At 35.9% G+C, this 21617-nt stretch overlaps 1 protein-coding gene across 1 annotated transcript; it reads left to right on the top strand.

Moving 5' to 3' along the window:
- Positions 1 to 13940: 13940 nt before the first annotated feature.
- Positions 13941 to 21611, top strand: LOC106433780. The gene is made up of 20 exons (XM_013874609.3): positions 13941 to 14192; positions 14277 to 14365; positions 14924 to 15033; positions 15139 to 15193; positions 15671 to 15759; positions 15965 to 16031; positions 16113 to 16175; positions 16385 to 16552; positions 16664 to 16757; positions 16845 to 16924; positions 17018 to 17090; positions 17246 to 17289; positions 17693 to 17760; positions 18201 to 18283; positions 18384 to 18541; positions 18624 to 19926; positions 20054 to 20343; positions 20535 to 20729; positions 20817 to 20973; positions 21046 to 21611. The coding sequence occupies exons 1-20, from the start codon at positions 14081 to 14083 to the stop codon at positions 21339 to 21341; spliced, it is 3594 nt and encodes a 1197-aa protein (XP_013730063.2). The 5' UTR covers positions 13941 to 14080; the 3' UTR covers positions 21342 to 21611.
- Positions 21612 to 21617: the final 6 nt, after the last annotated feature.

Here is a 21617-nt window from a genome sequence, read left to right as displayed (position 1 = left end):
TGCATTTAAATTATTTAGTTTATATTATATGATTTCCAAATTTGTGGTTTTTCTTTTGTGTTATATAATATGTTTTTCTTACATGTATAAAATTGATTTGTATTATAATATTATTTGTAAATGGTGTTAGTTTACAATATATAATGTCTCATATGTACTAATTCAGTGGTTTGGTTTGTATATTAATAGTGATATTATTTTCATTGAAAAAAGAAATAAATTATGTTTATATTTTATATACTTTTTTGAAATCAATCAACGTCAACAAATTCGACTAATTCTCTACAAACCAAACTCATAACTATGCATTTATACGTTTTTTTTGTCAACTGGAGGCATCTATACGTTTTTATATACATTATACCACATACTGTTTTGAAATAATTAATATATTTAATAGTTTAAAACAAAACAAATTTTTTATCTACTATTTAACATCAGGATCAAAATTTATAAAACAAAATATATATGTTAATTTTTATTGAATAATTAACATTATTGAATTTCCTTATGTTACATTTTTCAAAATAAAAATTTAAACATATTTGCCCAGAACATAGTAATAAAAACTTGTATAGCCCATTAATTTGCAAACTAAATAATATTATTTTCTATAATGGATTAGGTCCATTAATAAAACACATTGTGATTATCATTTTTTAACACCATTTTGATTATCCAAAAAACACATTGTGATTACCCTTTTTTGTAACACCATTTGGCTTATCTATAACTAAGCAGAAACATGTTGTTAAAAGAAACAAAAAAAATTAAGCAAAAATATTATAACATATTTTATTCCGGAAAGTAAAAATAGTGTCACCCATTCAACTAATTTATTCTGAAAAAACTTTTGTTTTTGTCGGTGAAGTCTCAAGGGATCCGAAAGCTCAAATCAAGTTCTTCGTCTCTGTCTCTCACTCTCTCTTTTTTTTGTCAAACTTTCTCACTCTCTCATTCTCTATTTTTCGATAGTATGGATCAAGTTATTTACCCAAAATAACAACGAAATCAATTAATATTCTTATCATTTAAACCTTCTCAAGACAACATGAAGTTTTATAGGTCCATCGGGAAGATTCAAGGTTATCACCTTTACCCATCCAGATCTTATACTTTTTGATATTCTTTGTCGTCGTCTTCATCGGCGGCAGCTCTTAATCTCAAGTAGGCTACGAATTGGTTGTCTGACGTCAACAAATCTCCGGTCTGGCAAGACCGTATCTTCGACATCCTCATTGTCTTGTACGGAATTGTTTCCGTCAGTGATGTAAGACCATGATTGTATTGTCTTGTGTAGACCATCAATGAAGATACTATCTAAATAATATCAAATCTAAATAATATAGATGATAAGTTTTTTTTTCGCTTCTTCGAAATACAATGAAAGAAAATCTTGAAAATAACCAATTCAAATCAAAACTAATGAATAAAAATGGGAAGTTGATAGATATCGAAGCTTGAAATTTAAGGGAAGATGATCAACAGTTCATAGTCTTAGGGTCTGACTGGTATAACCGCAGCAGTTGCGGTTGTGGGAGTTTGCGGATGCGGATGGTTGCGGTTTTAAGAGATTTGTACGACTGGTACTACGGTTAGAAATTGATGAATTTGCGGATACTTATGACTGGTTAACACCAAATACAACAGCTGTTAAATAAAAAAAAAACAATATTTACATTTTATATAATTATAAAAATATTAAACATCATAATATTATAATAAATTTAAAAAATTATATTTTAATTTTTTTAAATTATAGAAAATATTTTTATTTTTAAATTTTATAATATAAATTAAAATATAATAAATATATTTTAGTATTTCTATTATTTCAATTTAAAATTTCTATTTCTATTTTTATTTTTGTATTTATATTGTTTAAAAAAAAATTATCCTCCCGCAACCACTCGCAATCGCAAACGCTAGCTGGAACCACCGTTTGAATTTAGGAGGTATAAAGCAGTTTGAAGCAGTTTAGAACAGTTTGAATGATTGTTACAAAACGCCAACAACTGCTGCTAACCGCAAAAACTACGTTTACGGGCGGTAGAGGGGAAACCAGTCATGCCCTAATCTATACGGTTAAGGAAAATTATTTAGTGTAGATTTGATCACATCAGCTTCAATGTAGTTAGAATATTCTGCCTAAAATTATTGAATGTAGATTTTTTGTTAGATATACAGATTTTGAAATTTTTGAAAATACAAATTTACCAATGTATGTATTTTTATTTAACTAACATATTTTTCATTTAAGTGTATTACTTTAGCTAATATTACAAACTTATACGATGAATAGGTACGATTCGTACGAAATATAAAGAATTGTCTAACTATCTTATGTACCAAAATGCACCTTTTGTATTGTTACTGATGAACTGGGTGTAGAATTACATAATTCTGGACAATCAAGCTTCCTTGCTGACTATTTTATGTTCATAATGGTAGGTTAGATAATGATAAGCATTTGATGGCGCTGGTGCAGTTCGTGTATTGAAGATAAGTAAATATGATTAGTCTATTAAGCTAGGTCAGAGAGGAAGAGATGAACATATGCTTAGCTGCAGTATTGTTTGGAATTGTTGGTTTATTGGTTATTTATGAAATTTGTATTATTATTGTATCAGTAGAAAACCGAAGTATGGTTCGTGTAAGTTCGGTTAGATTTAAGTGACTCGGTTGATATAATGAATAATTGTATCAAGCGTATAATATAAATGGCACAGATTTAAACAGACCATGTATTAGAATATGTCCAAATTTAAATCACAACTTTCAACAGTAGATAAAAAATAGGACTCTATTTTAATAGATTAGATATCTTCTAGTTTTGCATATTGTCAACCCCTAGATTTTAGTTTTATCTATTTTTGTTTTTAATCAGCTTTCCACATTTGCTTGAGACGTGTATTAATATTAATGCTCCACTAACCAAATGTTTACTCTTTTTCTTTAGAATCATCACCAAAACATGCAAGCAAGTCTAGTGAACTTCCAATAATTTTTTTTTCCCAAAAAAAAAAAATTCTTTGATTGACGTATTTACCTTTCTAAAAATAGTAACAAAAATTGATTTGTAAATAACCAGGTTTGTGTATAGTAAAGTTGAATGAACTTATGTCTACCTCATTTGCAAACAACGCTTTGATTTCCCTGTCCTTTTCTTTTGAAGAAATTAGCTTTGAAACGGTTGTATAATATCCAAGTGACATCTTCTATCTGAACAGCGCTTAAAAAAATCAAATGATATAGATTTGAGCAGAATATAAAAAATGAACAGAAATATAGTAGTCACAAACCTCTATTAATTTTTGCTGATACACTGAAAATTGGAAGAAAAAAACTGAGGAAGAATATGAAACATGGAGAAGAAGGAAGAGAAAAGCAAATATATATAAGTTGAAACTGTTTGATTTTTTGTGCCATAATTTGGGAGTTACATATGACGTTAAAGTGATCGTGGAGATTTGAGAAAATGTAGGATCTGAAAACTAAAAAGTCTGTTTATTTATCTTATATATTAAAACAGAAGTCACAACCTTGATTCATGTGTGATTTTTTTTTAAAAATAGACCTAATGGACCTATTCATAGAAATTAATACTACATTTTAATTCAGACTAATAATAAATAGAATTTTTAAACTATTTTAATCATAAGATCTTTTGATATCTTTTCATTTTAAATATAAATATATTTATTTTAAAGTCTAAAAAATCTGTTTGAAAAGATTTTTACAAGATGTTCATTTTTGAAATTATATTTAAATATTTTCACTAATTTCAAAATTAGTTTAAAATATTATTATACATTAATATATTCAGTTATATAAAATGAAAAATAAAAAAAATCTATAATATTTTATTTATTATATAATCATAATCAATCATATTAAAATAAAATTATTATATTGAGCTAAATAAAATTATTATTTTGAGCTAAATATAATAAAATTGCATTAAATTTATATATTTATATATTTTATTTTCGTAATTATAAAATATTTATGTTCAAAAATAAAATCTAATATGTTGGTAAGATGGGTTAACATTATCAAACTATATAATATATGTATAAAAATTAACATGTATTTCTTTAAAGTTAATAATATAAAATCTTTGTAACTACTTTAATCATAATATATTTTCATTTTAAATATAATATATATTTATATATTATATTTTTAAAATTCTAATAAATCTGTATAAAAATATTTAAACAATAACTTAATGTATTTTAAGTTATCGTTTAGAAATGAAAATAAATAAATTATATCCTATTTTATCTACTTTTATAGTCATGATCATGTTAAAATATAATTATTATACTAAAATAAATATGATAAAATTATATTCAATTGATAATTTATAAATTTTAATTTCATAAATATAAACTATTTATTTAAAATATAATATGATGATAGAACGGTTTAAAACCAACAAACTATATAATACATGTCTAAAAATTAACATATCTTACACTTTTATATATACAATAATAAATTATCTAAAATGAATAAGCATAAAAATATTGGTAAAAAGAAATCCAGTTTTGAAATACGGATCAGAATTTAGCCTAAATTAAATACAAAATATTTATTAAATATATTTTCTCATGAATATATTAATTTGCTTAATAACTAAATGCAAATACAATAAGATAAATATATAATAAGAAATGACAAATACATAAGGTTTAAACAATTAATTAATTATAACATGTAAATTATAAAATTATTGTATTTGAAATAGTTATATAAATATTTAAGTATATGATTAACATTAAAAATATATACCACTTATGTTCTAAGACAATAATTTATGTATAAAAATGTGAAAACAAACACCCGTGCGGTTGCACGGGTCAAAATCTAATTTTTTTTGTTAAAATCATTGCTCTCACAATTGATTTATTTTTTTGTTAAAATTAACGTAGCTTCAAATTTCTGAAAAAAATAGAAGTGGACAGTTAATATTTAGACTGCAGAAAAATAAGAGATGCAAATAAATTTTCAATTATTTTTATTTTTAATTGTTTTGAATTTTTTTTCCACATGTCAATATTTGATTTGCCAGTCGATTTGTCCTTTAGTATATAGAGGATAAATCAAAATATTTTTTCTTGGTCGACAAGAAACTACATAAACTCTCTGAATTAATAATTGCATAAACTGATAAATACTTTAATTTTAACATTATTGATTTATTGTGTACTAGTGTTTTGCCCCGTAACTAAGATATATTCACTGTGACTATCTTACACCATAGTGCACCAGCTTTCAAATGAGTTACTCTCTCATTAAGAGAAACATATTTGGTTCACGATCGAGACGGAGACTTCATAGTAATTTGTATGAAATGAATTTAGGGTATTTAAGATCTGGGTTCTGATATCATGTTAGATTCATGTTTAATTATGGGCTTCCAACTTAAAACTAATTGGAAGCCCATAATTAAACATGAATCTAACATTCAACAACCTCATGGTAGTCTAATGCAAGAAGCACCTTTGTAATTCCCCAGTCGTGTAGACTCATTAGAGCCCGTAAAATTCGTATATATTTATTTACAGCAAGATCCAAGCTTACGGATATCAAATCAAAAATGTGTAGTAATTTTTTTCTAATTTACTGGTATGGTTTTTTTATTTAGAGTATCTCCAAAAAAACTCTTCTATTTTAGAGTTTGTAAAACTCTAAATTTGAAATTTGAATTATCAAGGTATTCTTCTAAATTTGAATTTTCAAGGTATTCTTTTAAATTTGAAGTTTCAAGGTATTTTTTTCTAAAAGCAAAACTACAAACCTAACTTCAAAATTATATGTATTTTACACTATGGTCTTTATATTTGTTATAATTAATATAAATCCAAAAAATTATAAATATATAAAATATTACAATACTACTAATTAATAAAATCTTACATTAAATATATAAAATTATAAATAGAAATACATAATTAAATATTAAATTACAAAAATACCATATTATTTCATAAAATTATTTCCGTCACGCTCCATCTTTGGATACACAAAAAGTTTTGGACAATATTTTGGAAATTTTGAAGGTTCCAGAGCAAATTTACCAGACTATTAATGTTGTTGTAATATTTAAAATTTTCTAATAATTATGTCTTCATGTATCTTATTTAAAAGTTTTTTTATTAAGTTTCTTTTATAATATTCTTGTTTTCTAATTATAGTCTTGAAATATTGTAAATCTTATTTTAATTTTTTATCTAATTTTATGTGTAAAATGTTAAATCATAAAAACAAATTTGAAATATTTATGATTTATAAAAAAATAAGGATTAAAACAATAAATGAAAAAATACTTAAGAATCATAAATGTGGTATATACTTAATTATAAATATCAAAATGCAAATAAAAAGATGAAACTTCAAATTTAAAGTTTCATTCCTAAAACCTCTAAATTTGAAGTTTTAAAATCTTCTCTATTAAAAGAGAAGTACAATTTTTATCTACTATTTAGAAGTCTACTATGACCATTTTATTAATTACATAATATGACATAATAATTAATAGGAATATTAATAATAAATTAATTTTAACTATAGATTTGAATTTTATTTTCAGTTATAACAAAATCTGTTGAGAAAAATCTAACAAAATCCTACTAAATTTTTAAATAATTTTTATTAAATATTGCATTAATTAATTTCGTAATTAAGGAATATAATGCTTTCATTTAAATAAATTATCATCTACCACTAAAACGGGTTCAAATTTGTTAATCATTTCAGATTTTTTTTATACAAATGAAGTTATTAACATATGTTAAAATTTATTTCTATAGCTATATATTTTCAAAAATCATATGTTGAAGAATATTTTTTATTTGATTATTTCAAATTATGAAAACTCAAAAACGTAATAAAAAAAGGTAAAATGTATAAAACAAACCCATACATTAATAAAGTAATAAGAAAACTAAACAATAAAATTAAAGAATTATAAAATACATAATACTAAAATATAAATTGTATATTTAAATTTATATAATAATATCAAAATTAAATATTTATAAAATGAAAATACACCCGCACGATGTGCGGGATAAACTCTAGTTCTCTTTTGAAGAGGAAAAAATTCTATATTTGAAATTATAGAGTTTTTTTGGCAATGCTCTTTGGCCCACTAGATGTATTATTGATAAGACACATATTTTGAAGTTTTATTATTTTTTTTTTTGGTCTAAATGTTAAGATTTATACCATTTTTAAGAGTTTACAATGTTGTGTAAACACAACTTATTACAAAGAAGGAAAAAGAGGAAGAGGGAGCAAAGAGAGAGCAATAAAAGGAGAGTAGCATTAACTATAAGGGGAAAGGAACCAAAAGTACAACTCCAGCAAAGATGGTGGGGGAGCGGAGACAGTGGGTCTTGAAAGAGCCAGCAACCTATCTCGCACAGTACGATCCACCACTCGGAACACAGCCTCTTGAGTTGAAGACACACCGGTGAAGATTCTGGCATTACGCTCACGCCAGATGTTGTAAATGATCACTTGATTAATGAGCTTCATCACCGCAACCGCTCGCCGAGCATGAGGTCCAGGAAAATGCTGGCAAAGGACCACGACCGCATCAAGTGTAGCCGGAGGAGTCGCCAAAAACCTGCCACAAAAACGAGTCCAAGTAGCAACTGCAAAAGGACAATCAAAGAACAAATGGCTAATAGACTCATCCGCTACAGAGCAGAGAACACAACCTGGTTGAACGTTCAAACCCCAAGATATCAACCGATCACGCGTTGGGAGCCTACGAAGGAAGGCTGTCCAAGCGATAAACGAACAGCGAGGAATTTCCTCTCTGAACCAAGCCACTGAATGCCACTGAACTAAGGGACTTGGTACACGCATCCTCTCCCAAGTTACCTTAGATGAGAATGTGTTTCCAAAAGCGCCAGAACTCGTTCTCCACAAGTATGTATCACAGCCATCGGTTGCAGATGGAACCGGCAAGGTAGAGAGAATAATCTGAAGGGTGGTTGCATACTCAGATCGAGCCGGAGGGAGATTCCAGTGGTCGTTGGTAACTGCTTGAGATACTGTTGCATCAAGCGGAATCCTAAGATCACGGGGGCCTGAAGTACCAAAAAGGAGGTGTAAAGGACCCAACTCTGTCCAATAATCATACCAAAACAAAGCTGTGGTTCCATCTCGAACAGTACATCGAAGATAGGTATGAAGTTCTGCTTTCATCTGAAGCATACTCCTCACAGTCTTTGAGAACCTTGGCGAGTCATTCACTAGCCATAAACTTCTACCCGCAAATCTATTACTCGTTATCCATGGAACCCACAGAGACCCTGAGCCATAAAAGAATAGCCACAGTCTTTTCAGCCGGAAGACCTTTTCGAAGTCCTCAAGATGTCTAATACCAAGACCCCCCTCTTTTTTTGGTCTGCAGATATCCTTCCATGAGACCCGCGCCCTGCAGCAGAAATTGTGCTGTTCTTCCACAGAAAACCGGAGCATAAGGAGTCAACCTTAGCGTAGAACCATTTTGGCAATACAAAAACTGAGCTCCAAAAATTTACCATACCATATATTACCGAGGAGACCATCGTTACTTTCCCAGCAAAGGATAAGAATTTTACTGTCCAGGAATGAAGCTTTGATGTGATCATATCTATGAAAGGTTGAAGGGTGGCAGCTGATATCTTCTTTGGACTAAGAGGCAACCCAAGGTACCTAGTAGGGAACTCTCCGCGCCGAAAACCCGAAAGATTGCTCAGGAGAAGAGCTTGATTATCTGAGTAGCCTCCATAGAAAATCTCTGATTTGGACTGGTTTGTGTCAAGGCCCGACCACTCCTTGAACTGGTTCATAACATCCCTGATCCCAGCAGTTGAGTCGCTTTCCCCATCAGAAAAAACTAATAAATCATCTGCGAATAAGAGATGAGTGACCTTTGGAGAAGAGCAAAGCGGATGCAGCCTGAACATTCCATCAGTTTCGGCCTTATCCAGTAAACGGGAGAGAACTTCCATGAGCATAATGAAGAGATAGGGAGAGATCGAATCTCCTTGGCACAGTCCTTTCTTACCCTCAAAAAACCCTGCGAGCTCGCCATTTATAGCCACCGAGAACCTAGGCGAGGAGATACATTCTGTGATCCAAGTTATAAACATAGGGGGGAATTGCTGAGCTTCCAACACCTTTAAAACAAAATCCCAACAAACCGTGTCGAAAGCCTTACGGATATCAATTTTAATCATAGCACTTTTAAGACAAGAAGCCTTGTTGTAGTCTTTGATAAGTTCTGTAGCCAGTAGGACGTTTTCCCCGAGGCTGCGACCTTTTAAGAAAGCAGCTTGGTTGGGACTAACGCATTCGGTGAGGATCGGCTTGAGACGGTTGGCAATGATTTTAGATATAAGCTTGTAGACAATGTTGCAGCAGCTTATCGGTCTATAATCAGTAAGAGCGCAGGCTTCAGGCTTTTTCGGAATAAGAGTGATTGCTGTTGTGTTCAAGTCCCTGAGAAGCTTGCCATTGCGAAAGAACTCCCTGACAGCACCGATAATATCCGCCCCCACTATGTCCCAAGATGCTCTAATAAACTCAACAGAATATCCATCCGGACCTGGACTCTTATTTAATGGCATTGCAAAAAAAGTGGCTTTTACCTCCGCTGCTGTAACTTCCCTCTTCAAATAATTCTGTTGCAGCTCAGAACAGCGGAAAGGAAGTAATGTCCTCAGATCCTCCGACGATACTGGTGAAGAATGGAGATCAGTAGCCCCTAAGATACCTTGGAAATATTCTGCAGCATGAGCTTTTATCTCAGCCGTGGAGTAGAAGACATGATCATTAGCATCCTTGAGGAGATGTATATGATTTCGTGAAGCATGGCTGGAGACAGTCCGGTGGTAAAAGGGTGTGTTCCGGTCTCCTACATCTGCCCATCTAACTCTAGAGCGCTGTCTGTAGAACTTCTCCTCTGCCTTGAGTAGAATATTAAGCTTATCTCTCTCAGTATGCTCTTCTCGAGCCGTCGGAACGTCAGGGGTAGTAAGCAGAGCTCTCTGAAGCACATCAACCCTATCTTTCTGTGCTTTAACCCTCTGGGAGATACCACTGAAATGTCTCTTGTTAAGCCTACGCAAAGGCCTTTTTAACAGCTTAAGAGATCGAACCAGCTTGTATTGATCAGTCCCGGTAATCTGACTGCAGTCCCAGGCGTCCCTCACTATCCCTGCATACTCAGGGTGATCAATCACATGATGAAAAAATTTTAATGGTTTGATAACCTGTCGTCTGATTGAAGGGACCCGAAAAAGGCAGGGGGCATGATCGGACTGAGACGGATCCAAGAATTCAGCATAAGAGTCCGGGAAAGCAGAAGACCAAGTTTGATTAATAAAGGCATGATCAATTCTGGTAGATATAGGGCTATCATCCTGACTGTTCCTCCAAGTGAAAGGAAGACCCTTCGCCTGCGCTTCAAACAGTTGAGCGTCCTGCAGAGCAATGTTCGCTTCATCCATACCCGAGACATCAACTTGTGAACTGAGATGGTTGGAATGGTGAGAGGTACGAAGCATCTGGTTAAAATCACCCACCACTGACCAAGGATGAGAAGAAACCGGAGAAGAGTCTTGCAACTGAACTAGGTGGTTCCACATACACCTCCGATCTTCCACCAAGTTAAACCCATAGATAAAAGTAACTGTCAAAGAGATGTTTTCCGAAAGAATAGATACCCCGCATGTGACTGATTGAGCTGTAGCATCGTAGATAATCAGAGTAACGGTCGGGTCCCAGACAAGTACAATACGACCCGAAGCATCCTCTGCATGATTAACAAAAAAATTCCATCCCCTTGGAATAGCTCCTAATACTCTCTCCTTATTACCCTCCAAAATATGAGTTTCCAAAAAAGCTCCGAAAAGTGGCCTATGGATATTAATCCAATCTTTGGTCATCGTGTGGCGTCTTGCACTATTCAGTCCACGCACATTCCACGCAAAAAACATAATTTATAATTTTAATGACGTTTTGTAGCCTTGCGGCTACTCTTCCTGTTTTTAACCAGGATAAAAGGGTTGTCTCGATCCTGATCTCCATCAGGGTCACAAAGTTCCTCTGATGACAATACCTCTGAAGCAGGCACACCAGCCGCAGCACCAGAAGCGTCCTCATTATCCACAGCTACCTCATGAGCCGCAGCACCAGCAGCGACCTCATTTTCCGCATCTACCTCATGAGCCGCAGCACCAGAAGCGACCTCATTGGCCACAGCGACCTCATTAGCCACTGCGACCTCATTAGCCACTTCGACCTCATTAGACACAGCACCAGAAGCTTCCTCATTCGCCACAGTCACTGCAGCAGCAGCAGTGTCATCACCAACCCCAACCGGTACAACCTGTGCAGTTACGGCAGCTACAGCTACAGCCACAGCCTGGTCAGTTTCTGGCTCTTGGATCCCCTTATGACCCATCGTATAAGACTGATCAGCAAGAGATTCCTCCAACCCAGTCTGATAAATTTCCCCTTCCTCCAATTCATCTCTATGAGAGTCGTGAACCACGGGAGAGAGTGGGCCTCCTATCTGAGCATCCTTATGCTCAACGTTTGATTCAGCAACCGCGGGCATTTCCTGTGAATTACGAATGATAGGAACGTAGCGAAGAGAACCTTGGTTGGATTTCTTTACGGTGGAACGACTAGGCCTGGATTTTGAGCGTCTTCTTGATGTTTCTTGAGGCTGAGTCCGAGAATTTGTCTTAACATTAACACCGTCAGGTACCCCCTCAGGGCACTTAGCTTGTTTATGTCCAAACTTGTTACATAAGTGACACTTCACCGGTAGCCATGGGTATGAAACATCAATCACAACCTCCCTTCCATTAGTGAAGCCAGATACAATCTTATCTGTAAGAGGTGCTGTAAGATCAACCCTTACGTACAACTTGGCCACCTCAAAATTTTCCTTGCGTTCTGTTTCCGGTGCTAACGAGTCGGGCTTGCCTACTGCGGTCGCAATGCGACTGAGGCTTTCCCGGTTGAAGAGCAGATAAGGAACATTTCTCATCTCAACAGGAACGATAGCAGAAGAGAGAGGCGGTTCGTCCGGCGAGTAGTCAGGGGCCCATGGCGCGACAAACATAGGGAGACCCCCAATGTTCCAACAGGTACGAGACAGAAGAACCTCACGCGTTTTAGGATTAGTCACTCGGAGGAGATAGATACCTTGTCCAATGTTATGAACATAGATCCTTGGGCCTGTTCTTGCCCACACCGCATTTACTATGCCAATGATTTTCCCCATGGAGCGATAATCTCCATGAAAGCGAGCGTAGATGAAGTCCTTGAACTCCAGCTTCGCGGCTTCGATATTCTCATCTGGAATAAGCACGAAGGGAGCGCCCGTTACGTGTTCTACCGGCGTTCCAAGCTCCTGCAACTGAGCAGAGCTTTTAAGCAGCGCAGCAAATGTCTTTGCTTCCGGTGACGGTACGGTACTTCCGGCTGGAGAATGAGCTCTAATCTGAGAACCTTCAGCGAGCGAAGGATCAACCGGCGGTAAGGATAACTGACTACTTGTCGGTGACAGCTCCACCGTAGACATACCTGGCCCCGCAGAGGAACCAATCGGAGAACTAAGGCTCTGGAGCCTAAGATTCGTAGATCCACCAAAACCAACAGGAAGGGGAGCCATAGAAGGAAGAGCTGAACCAAGGATCATAGATCCAGAAGCAGCTGCGTCACACTCAGAAATAGTGACGAGAGAGGTGGTTCTTATCTTCTTCTTAGCCAAAGAAATCTTCTTCACAGAGCGAAATAGAAGTCGGGAAGAAAAGCGGAGAGCAAACGGCGGACGATACTTTTTCTTCGAACGGAGCATCGCGACATGGGAGCGGAGGGGAGGAGCGGGGGAGAGGAGAGGAGAGAGAGGAGAGTTGCCGGCGAGCAGGACGCTCTCCGACGGCGGAACAACGGTCGACAGTCGAATCGCCTTAACGGTCGTCAAGAAAGAGAAAAGTCTACCAGATTAGGAACAAGTTTCCAGAGCTCAACTTAAGAACTTTTTATCTAACCATTGTTTGAAGTTTTATTATTGATAACATATAGCATGTGATGTGATCAATGATGAGAATCCTGAACTGAACGTGGGTATAACTTTTTGTTTTGCAATTTTTTTTTTTGTTTGCTTGTTATAGTTTGTTTGGTTCAGTTGTTTGAGTATTAGCCATTGAGATTTCATGCAACTTAGTTGATGATTGGTGATTAACTTCAATGTGTTTAGTCAAATTGGTCCAACTTTAAATTATTTTCTCCATAACAACGCATTGTCAGTAAAATGAACATCAATCTAAAACCAACTCCGATGTTGGACATATTGTTAATGCACACCAAACTCAATCTCATTCCTAATGCAAATCTAAAATATACTCAATGGTTAAATCAAGTTGTTCTTGTTTAACCGAAGATAGATTCATATTAGCTGCACCAAAAAAGTGAAAGGATGGAGAAAGAGGCATACACGGTCCAAACTTCTCTCTTGTACGTATGATCAACAAAGTAAAAAAAATCATTTCATGATTGATTCCTTAACCATATGTACCAATAAGTAGATATTTCCCTTCACAGACAAGTAATCGTAGATTCCTATGAAGAGTGGCATCATGAACCCTCCACAAACTAGCGCTCAAATCGTAGATTTGTAATTTTGACAAGAGACTTCTCTACTAACACAGGATTTATTTATTTGTTTAAGGTATTGATGTCACACTTTTTAGCCCAAGGCATGTGATAAAGCAAATCCATGTCCAAATAATAGAGGCAAATAATACAACTAAGGTCGAGTCAGATTTGTTCAAAAAAAAAAAAAAAAAAAGGTCGAGTCAGATAATTCACACGTGCGAACCGCGTATCCCACGCACGTGCCGGCATTACAGTAACAACAACATCCTCAAGATCCCATAGAATTGATTAATCAAGAAAGAAAGACGCAACCTTTATCGATCCCACGTCTTTGGCTCCAGTTTCTCGGATCTGGTGGGGATCGATCGTACGTAATCAGAGAAGATCATCGGGGGTGAAAATGGAGTCGATACTGGCACGGGCCTTGGAGTATACTCTCAAGTATTGGCTCAAATCATTCACCAGAGATCAATTCAAGCTTCAAGGCCGCACCGCTCAGCTTTCTAATTTAGGTCCTCGACTTCTTCTTTAGTAGTTGGGTTTAGGGAAAGATTGTGTCTTTATGAATCTGATTGAGTTTGTGTGTGTGATTGCAGACATTAATGGGGAAGCTATACACGCCAGTATGGGTTTGCCTCCTGCCCTTAGTGTCACCACTGCCAAAGTTGGCAAATTGGAGATCATGGTTTGTTCTGTTCTTCTGACTCTTTGCTTATCTCATTTATTTAGCTACTCAAGGAACATCTCATTGGAGCTAGTTAAGGAATCTGTAGCTTTAGGATTTATTCTTGAGTTGATTTTGTTGGAATTAGAACTCTCTAAAGTCTAATCATTGTGTATATCTCTCTATACCTTTTACTAGATATAGGTTTAGGATTGGTAAAAAACATATGGCTTTGGGTTTAGGATTGTACAATTTTGACTATTTGGGCAGGGACTGTCGGTGGGATTGTAATAGATCTGTTGATTTTGATGGGACGTGATCCATTTTCCAATTGTGCCTGATATGTAGATTCAAGATTCTGAGCAAGTAGTGACATGGTTTGGATTTGTGACAGTTTGTCAACGAAAGATGTAATTGTGATAGCTAAGTGGATAGGTGGGATATATAAGTAATCATATTTCTTTCGAGTTTGACACAACATGCTATTAAACTGGAAAGTTGTTTTGTTTCTGTCATCTCTATTGTTCTCCACAAGCATTGATTTCTTTTTTTTTTTTTTTCACTCTTCTGCTCAAATAGCTTCCGTATGTGAGTAATGTGCAAACGGAGCCTATAGTTGTGCAGATCGATAAACTCGATCTTGTTCTTGAAGAGAATCCTGATGCTGACGTGACAAAGGGTCCAAGCAGGTAGGGGAACCCTGCTTCGTCTGTTTTGCTTCTACTCAGTCTTCATTGATGCTTTCATTCCCAGAAATTTATTGAGCCTTTCATTTTTTTTCCTTTCACTTTCAGTTCTCAGTCTCCTACCGCCTCTGGAAAAAGTAATGGTTATGGATTCGCTGACAAGGTGAGGTATCTCTGCTACTTGGTCGATATTTTCAAAAATATACCAATAAAAGCACGGCGGCAATATTAGTTTTCTACTGATTCAAAATAGTCCAGCCTCTTCTTGTTGTTATTTTGTGATTGATTCCTGCAACCGATAACTATCATCATTGTAGTACCATTTGCCACTATATTGGCATATTGCTGATTATGTTTTGGCCAACATCTGTTTGTGTGTCTTACTAAAAGAGCGAGACCGAAATTGAAAAATTGAAGTTATGGGGTTTTTATCACTTTTGTGGTTTCGTAGGTGGTTTGAGCATTGTTCATTTTCGGTCTTTCTTTTACATATGGTTGAAGACTAGTTAAGCATATATTCCTTTTGTTTTCTTGGAGCAATCTTGTCAATTTGCCAGTGTCTTTCTTCGGGTGTAAAGTTCTATTCATTTTCGACGCAGAGGTCCTCAGTGCAATTATATTCTTTCTTTATGTTTTTCAGATTGCAGATGGAATGACTTTACAAGTTAAGGTGGTGAACCTTCTTCTTGAGACTGGTGGTGGTGCTCACCGTGAAGGAGGGGCAGCCTGGTAAGCTGTTTTTACTTATCCATTGTCTCTAGCAGTTAGAAATATAGCTTTACGTCTATGGGTGTTGGAATCTCGTTACTTTGTGTTCTTTGATGCCTTACTTTTAATCACTTCAGTTAATTTATGAGTTTCACATTCGACCTGCCTTGTTAATACATTTGGATTGTTGCTATTGTATGTCTAAGCTCTTATACTTTGTATCTAGGGCTGCTCCACTGGCATCTATTACAATACGCAACCTTGTTCTGTACACCACTAATGAGAATTGGAAGGTGAGCTCTGCGAGCATGATGTAGTAAAATCCTCTTCTGGAAGAATTAGTATTTCTAATCTGAATGAATTATTGATTGCAGGTTGTAAATCTGAAGGAAGCAAGGGACTTCTCTACTAACACAGGATTTATTTATTTGTTTAAGGTATTGATGTCAATTTCTTTGCTAGTTGTCCTTGATACTACTATATTCTTTGATGGCTCAAGATTGGGCACTCCATGTTAGCAAAAAATAGTAACAAATAATCGATATTCTGTATGGCGCTTGCTTTCCATTCTGATTATCTTCTTTGAAGAGACAATTTTTTACATTTTTTATTTTTCTACCTGTGACGCATATACTTTCCATGTCAGAAACTTGAATGGGAAGCTTTATCAATTGATCTCCTGCCACATCCTGATATGTTCACTGACGCTAATTTAGCTCGTTCTGAAGAAGCAAATCTGAGAGATGATGATGGCGCAAAACGAGTTTTCTTTGGCGGAGAACGCTTTCTAGATGGAATTTCTGGCCAAGCGCATGTAAACATTTGTTTCTGAATTGTATTTTACTTGCATATTTAGCAGGCTGCTTGAAGTCATTTAATATTTTGGTGTGCAAATTGTTAACCCTGATGGTGCCCTCTTGTTTAGATCACAGTTCAGAGAACAGCACTAAACAGTCCACTTGGGCTTGAAGTCCAGTTGCACATTCCAGAAGCTGTTTGTCCAGCGTTAAGTGAACCAGGTTTGAGAACACACTCCCTCTCTTAGTTTTTAGAATGCTGGTTGGTGGATATGAATAACTAAGCCTACCTATTATTCTTGGGAATAGGGTTACGCGCTCTTCTCCGCTTTCTAACTGGAATGTATCTATGCCTAAACCGAGGAGATGTGGATCCAAAATCTCAGCAGGTCTTAAAATTTTATATTCCATGTGGATCTTTAAAAAGGAAAAGTTCGATATGAAATCTTTTTTTTCACTCTTTAATGGTATGCCTCAAGCAGTCTGCTGAAGCAGCAGGACGTTCTTTGGTCTCTGTTCTTGTGGACCATGTGTTTCTTTGCATTAAAGATGCCGGTGAGTTTCTGTATATGCTTAAACTGAAAATATCATTTATTTGGCTGGGTTCAGAGTCTGATTCACTTGTTAGTTAAGAGTGCAGTTTTGCATGGAACCATTACTCTCTTCTTTTTTTTTGGTTTAACTTTTTACCACTCTCCATGGCGTTTCAGAATTCCAACTGGAACTACTGATGCAATCACTCCTCTTTTCTCGGGTATGTTCTCACTGATTTTTGGATTATTAGCTAGTAACTTTCATGATATCGTTTCCTGCCAGTATATGCATTGAAACAGTTCTGAAAATCGTAAACCAAATTTCAGGAACTTTTGGTTGTATGGTTTTACTGTATGCATGTATAAGTGTAGTATGAGTTGGAACATGAAACACACATTATCTATTGGATTCTGAACGAAGGAGTTCCATAAGTAAAAGATCCAGACTAGACTTGCTCTCTCATTAAAATTTCTTATAGTAAATATAACTATATTTCTCTTCCATTGATGGTTTATGTTCACTAGAAAGTTAAATCTCCTCGTGAGAATAGGTGCACTTCATTACTCTGAGAATCTTGTTATATGGCTCGGAAGTCTGACATCGGTAGCCATATATGTTTGCAGGCCTGTGTTTCGGACGGAGAATCAGCCAACTATTTGACTAAGATTTTGATTGGTGGTCTATTTTTAAGGTAAATAGCTGGGACCAAAATCTCTGATTAGAGTGAAATGTGTAAAGCCTTAATTAAAGATCAAACTGCTTCCTGACATTATGAGCACTTTGTAGTTACTGTTGATCTTCAGAGAATTATGTTTTTTCTTAGTTGTGACTTACCCTTTTACATACTCAAAAATCTTAGTTTCTGATGACTGTTTCGAGACTTTATCCTATTACCTTTTGTTACCTACATACCCAAAAAATTGCTGGATAGTATATTCTGAGACTCGAAACAGTTTCAGTTATTATGGAGTGTGCTCTTTTCCCTTTTTCATTTATTTGTTTGACATACATTTGCTAGTTAGGTGAACTATTGCTTTATGTTTATAATATTTGATATAGTTTCATGTGCATTTGTTGTTTCACAACTTCGAATTTAAAGTTCTTGCATAATTGCTCATGGTTGAAATTCAGGGATGCTTTTTCCCGCTCTCCTTGTGCTCTTATCCAACCATCTATGAAAGCTGCTGCCGAAGACCTTGCAGTTCCTGACTTCGGTATATATAATTCTGAACTGTATATTACAATAAATTATTCTTTTGTGATTTGTTGAAACATCTTCATACTGATTTATTTTCCTTCATACATTTGGGGCAGCCAAGAACTTTTGTCCTGTCATATATCCATTGGACAACGGGCCGTGGCAATTAATCCAGGATGTACCCTTGATCTCCTTACACTCTCTTCAGGTCAAGCCATCCCCAAAACCCCCACACCTATTCTCAAAGACGGTTATCCAGTGCCAACCACTCATGGTATGTTTGTGTATATCAAGAAAAATCCAAATCTTCTCTTTTCAACAAAAGTGTTCACCATTCTCTCTTGTGATCTTTCTAGGTTCATCTTCAGGAAGAAGCTTGTTTAAGGATCTCTTCTTTTTTGGCTGATGGCATAGTTGTGAACCCTGGTGATGTTTTGCCAGATAATTCCGTTAACTCTCTTCTTTTCACCCTCAAAGAGTTAGATGTCTCTGTTCCATTAGACATGAGTAACTTGGAAGACTCAGCAATCAAAGAAGATCTTTCAACAAAAAAGATCTTCTCTGGAGCAAGGCTTCATATTGAAAACTTATCTTTTGCGGAATCTCCTACCCTGAAAGTTCGGCTACTAAACCTGGAGAAGGATCCTGCTTGCTTCTCTCTATGGCCGGGGCAGCCTATTGACGCCAGCCAAAAGAAATGGACAGCTGGAGTCTCACATTTTAGTTTGGCTTTGGAAACATCTCCCAACTCTACTGAACATCAGAACTCTCGACCGGAAATGGGTTTATGGAACTGTGTTGAAGGAAAAGAGGTGTGTATAGAAGTTGCTATGGTTTCTGCGGATGGAAAGCCACTGATTACAATTCCTCCTCCTGGTGGTATTGTTCGCATAGGAGTTGCTTGTGAGCAATACATTTCGAATGCTTCAGTGGAGCAGTTATTTTTTGTGCTGGACCTCTATTCTTACTTTGGTAAGGTCAGTGAAAAGATCTCAATTGTTAAAGAAAGCAAACGCCAGAATACTGCTTCTTTGACTGGAGGGTTGTTGGAGAAGGTTCCTAGCGATACAGCTGTAAAATTAGCTTTGAAGGATCTGCAGCTGAAGTTTCTCGAGTCTTCTTTTACTAGTACTCAGGACATTCCACTCGTTCAGTTTCTTGGCAAAGATCTTGTTGTGAAGGTAACTCATAGAACCCTTGGAGGCGCTATTGCAGTATCTTCCAACGTATACTGGGAAAATATTGAGGTAGATTGTGTAGATACCGAGGTACAACAAGAACATGAGAATAGCTGTAATGGTGACTTAGTTGGCTGTAATGGGTCAACCCCATTGAGGCGTGTCTTTTGGATTGTCAACGGAAGACATGATGGGCATAGTGGCAGCAGTCTTGTGACGCCGTTTCTTGACATAAGCATAACCAATGTGATTCCCCTCAGTGAAAAGGATATGGAGTGCCATAGTTTAAGTATCATGGCTTGTATTTCAGGCGTGCGTCTAGGAGGAGGAATGAACTACACTGAAGCTCTTTTACATAGATTTGGAATTCTGAGCCTTGATGGTGGTCCAGGAGAGGGACTGTCTAGAGGGTTAGAGCATTTATCTTCTGGACCGTTGTCAAAACTTTTCAAAGCATCTATTGTTGATGACAGGAAACAAGGTATTGGAATGGAATAGACCTCTTTATCATTGGCACTCTTATCATGTTCAAAAAGTATCAAATATGCAGATTTTTCTCGTTTACAGCTTCAACTCTGCTAACCTTTATTGCTAACATATGCATCTAGATGGAGCTCTAGGAAGTCGAAGCGGAGATGCTTTCGCACATTTGGGAACGCCAGATGATATTGATGTCTCCATTGAGTTAAGAGACTGGTTGTTTGCTTTGGAGGGTAGAGAAGGTGTGGCAGAAAGGTGGGAGTCTATCGATGATGAAGATATTGGAAGGGAAGAAAGGTGTTGGCACACGAATTTCCGTTCTTTCAGAGTAATAGCCAAGAGTACACAAAAGCTTGTGGATCCAAATGTGACAGAGACCAAGAATGATGCTCACAAATTTCCTGTAGACTCAATTATTGTAAGTATCTCTGTACACCTTATTTTCTCCACCGCTTATTTCCTTTCCTGAACTTTCTGAGGTTAATGATAACAATCAGAGCTGCCTTTATCTTCCTGGTGTCTGACAAAATTACATTCTTATGTACAGTAATGACTGTCAACATTGAGGTTACTGAGCCTTATATATTTTATTTGTAAAATGCATTATAGGTCAATGTGGAAGGTCTACAGACACTGAAGCCTCAGATGCAGAAAGAAACCATTCCAAATGGACATCACGAAAATGGTCACCTGCCTGGAGGAGTAAACATTGAAGCTAACATTGTGGCATCTGAAGACAAATCTGGTCATGATGACACGTTGAGCTGGGTGGCAGAAAGTCTGAAATTCTCTGTTAAACAACCTGTAAGTGAAGCTGAGCTCATTGATTTCTTCTTTATATATAAGCAGATTTTGTAATAGGCTTTTTCCAACTTGTTCTTCCTCCTGCAGGTTGAGGCCGTGGTTACAAAGGACGAGCTGCAACATCTGACATTCTTGTGCAAATCTGAAGTTGACTCGATGGGTAGGATAGTCGCAGGCGTTCTACGCGTGCTGAAGCTTGAAGAATCTGTTGGACATGCAGCTCTAAATCAACTAAGCAACCTTGGTACACTGATCTCAAACTCACCTGCTTCTATATCAAGAGAATAGGCTTAACTCACCTGCTTCTATGTTGCAGGAAGTGAAGGTTTTGACAAGATGTTCTCCCCAAAAGCAAGTAGAGCAGACACTCCCAAAAGCTCACCTTTTGGTGCAGCATCAGATTCAATGAGGGAAATTTCTTCACGTGCAGACCTGGAATCTACCATTTCCTCCATTGAAGAAGCATCAGCAGAGCTAGAGGCCAAGTGTTCAGCTCTAGCTTCTGATCTCAGCGATTCAGAATCAGAAACTTCAGCAAAACACATCAAAGACCTGAAGCAGAAACTCGAGAGCTTGCAGAGCTTGATGGCTAAACTACGAACCCAAATCTAAAAGTGAAGCAGAGGAGCTAATTCTTTTATGTATATAGCATATACGGAGACGTGAGAACCACTACTTGAAGCGGGAAAGTTTTGTATTTTAAATACGTCCAGAAACTATATTTGTGTATGCATATGAGCAATGCTCTGTTTTTGCAGTTGCCCAAAAAGAAACTCTTTATGATAAAGTTTTGAGATTTACCAGAAAAGCTCTGTTTTTTTGTGTGTGTACGTTCTTCAATGAATCTGCGTGGCAGTTAATAAAAAGGATAGTTTTACGTCTCTCCAG

This window comes from Brassica napus, chromosome A1, assembly GCF_020379485.1.
Source record: "Brassica napus cultivar Da-Ae chromosome A1, Da-Ae, whole genome shotgun sequence".
Lineage (NCBI taxonomy): Eukaryota > Viridiplantae > Streptophyta > Magnoliopsida > Brassicales > Brassicaceae > Brassica > Brassica napus.
This window is presented reverse-complemented; position numbering and strand designations above follow the sequence as displayed.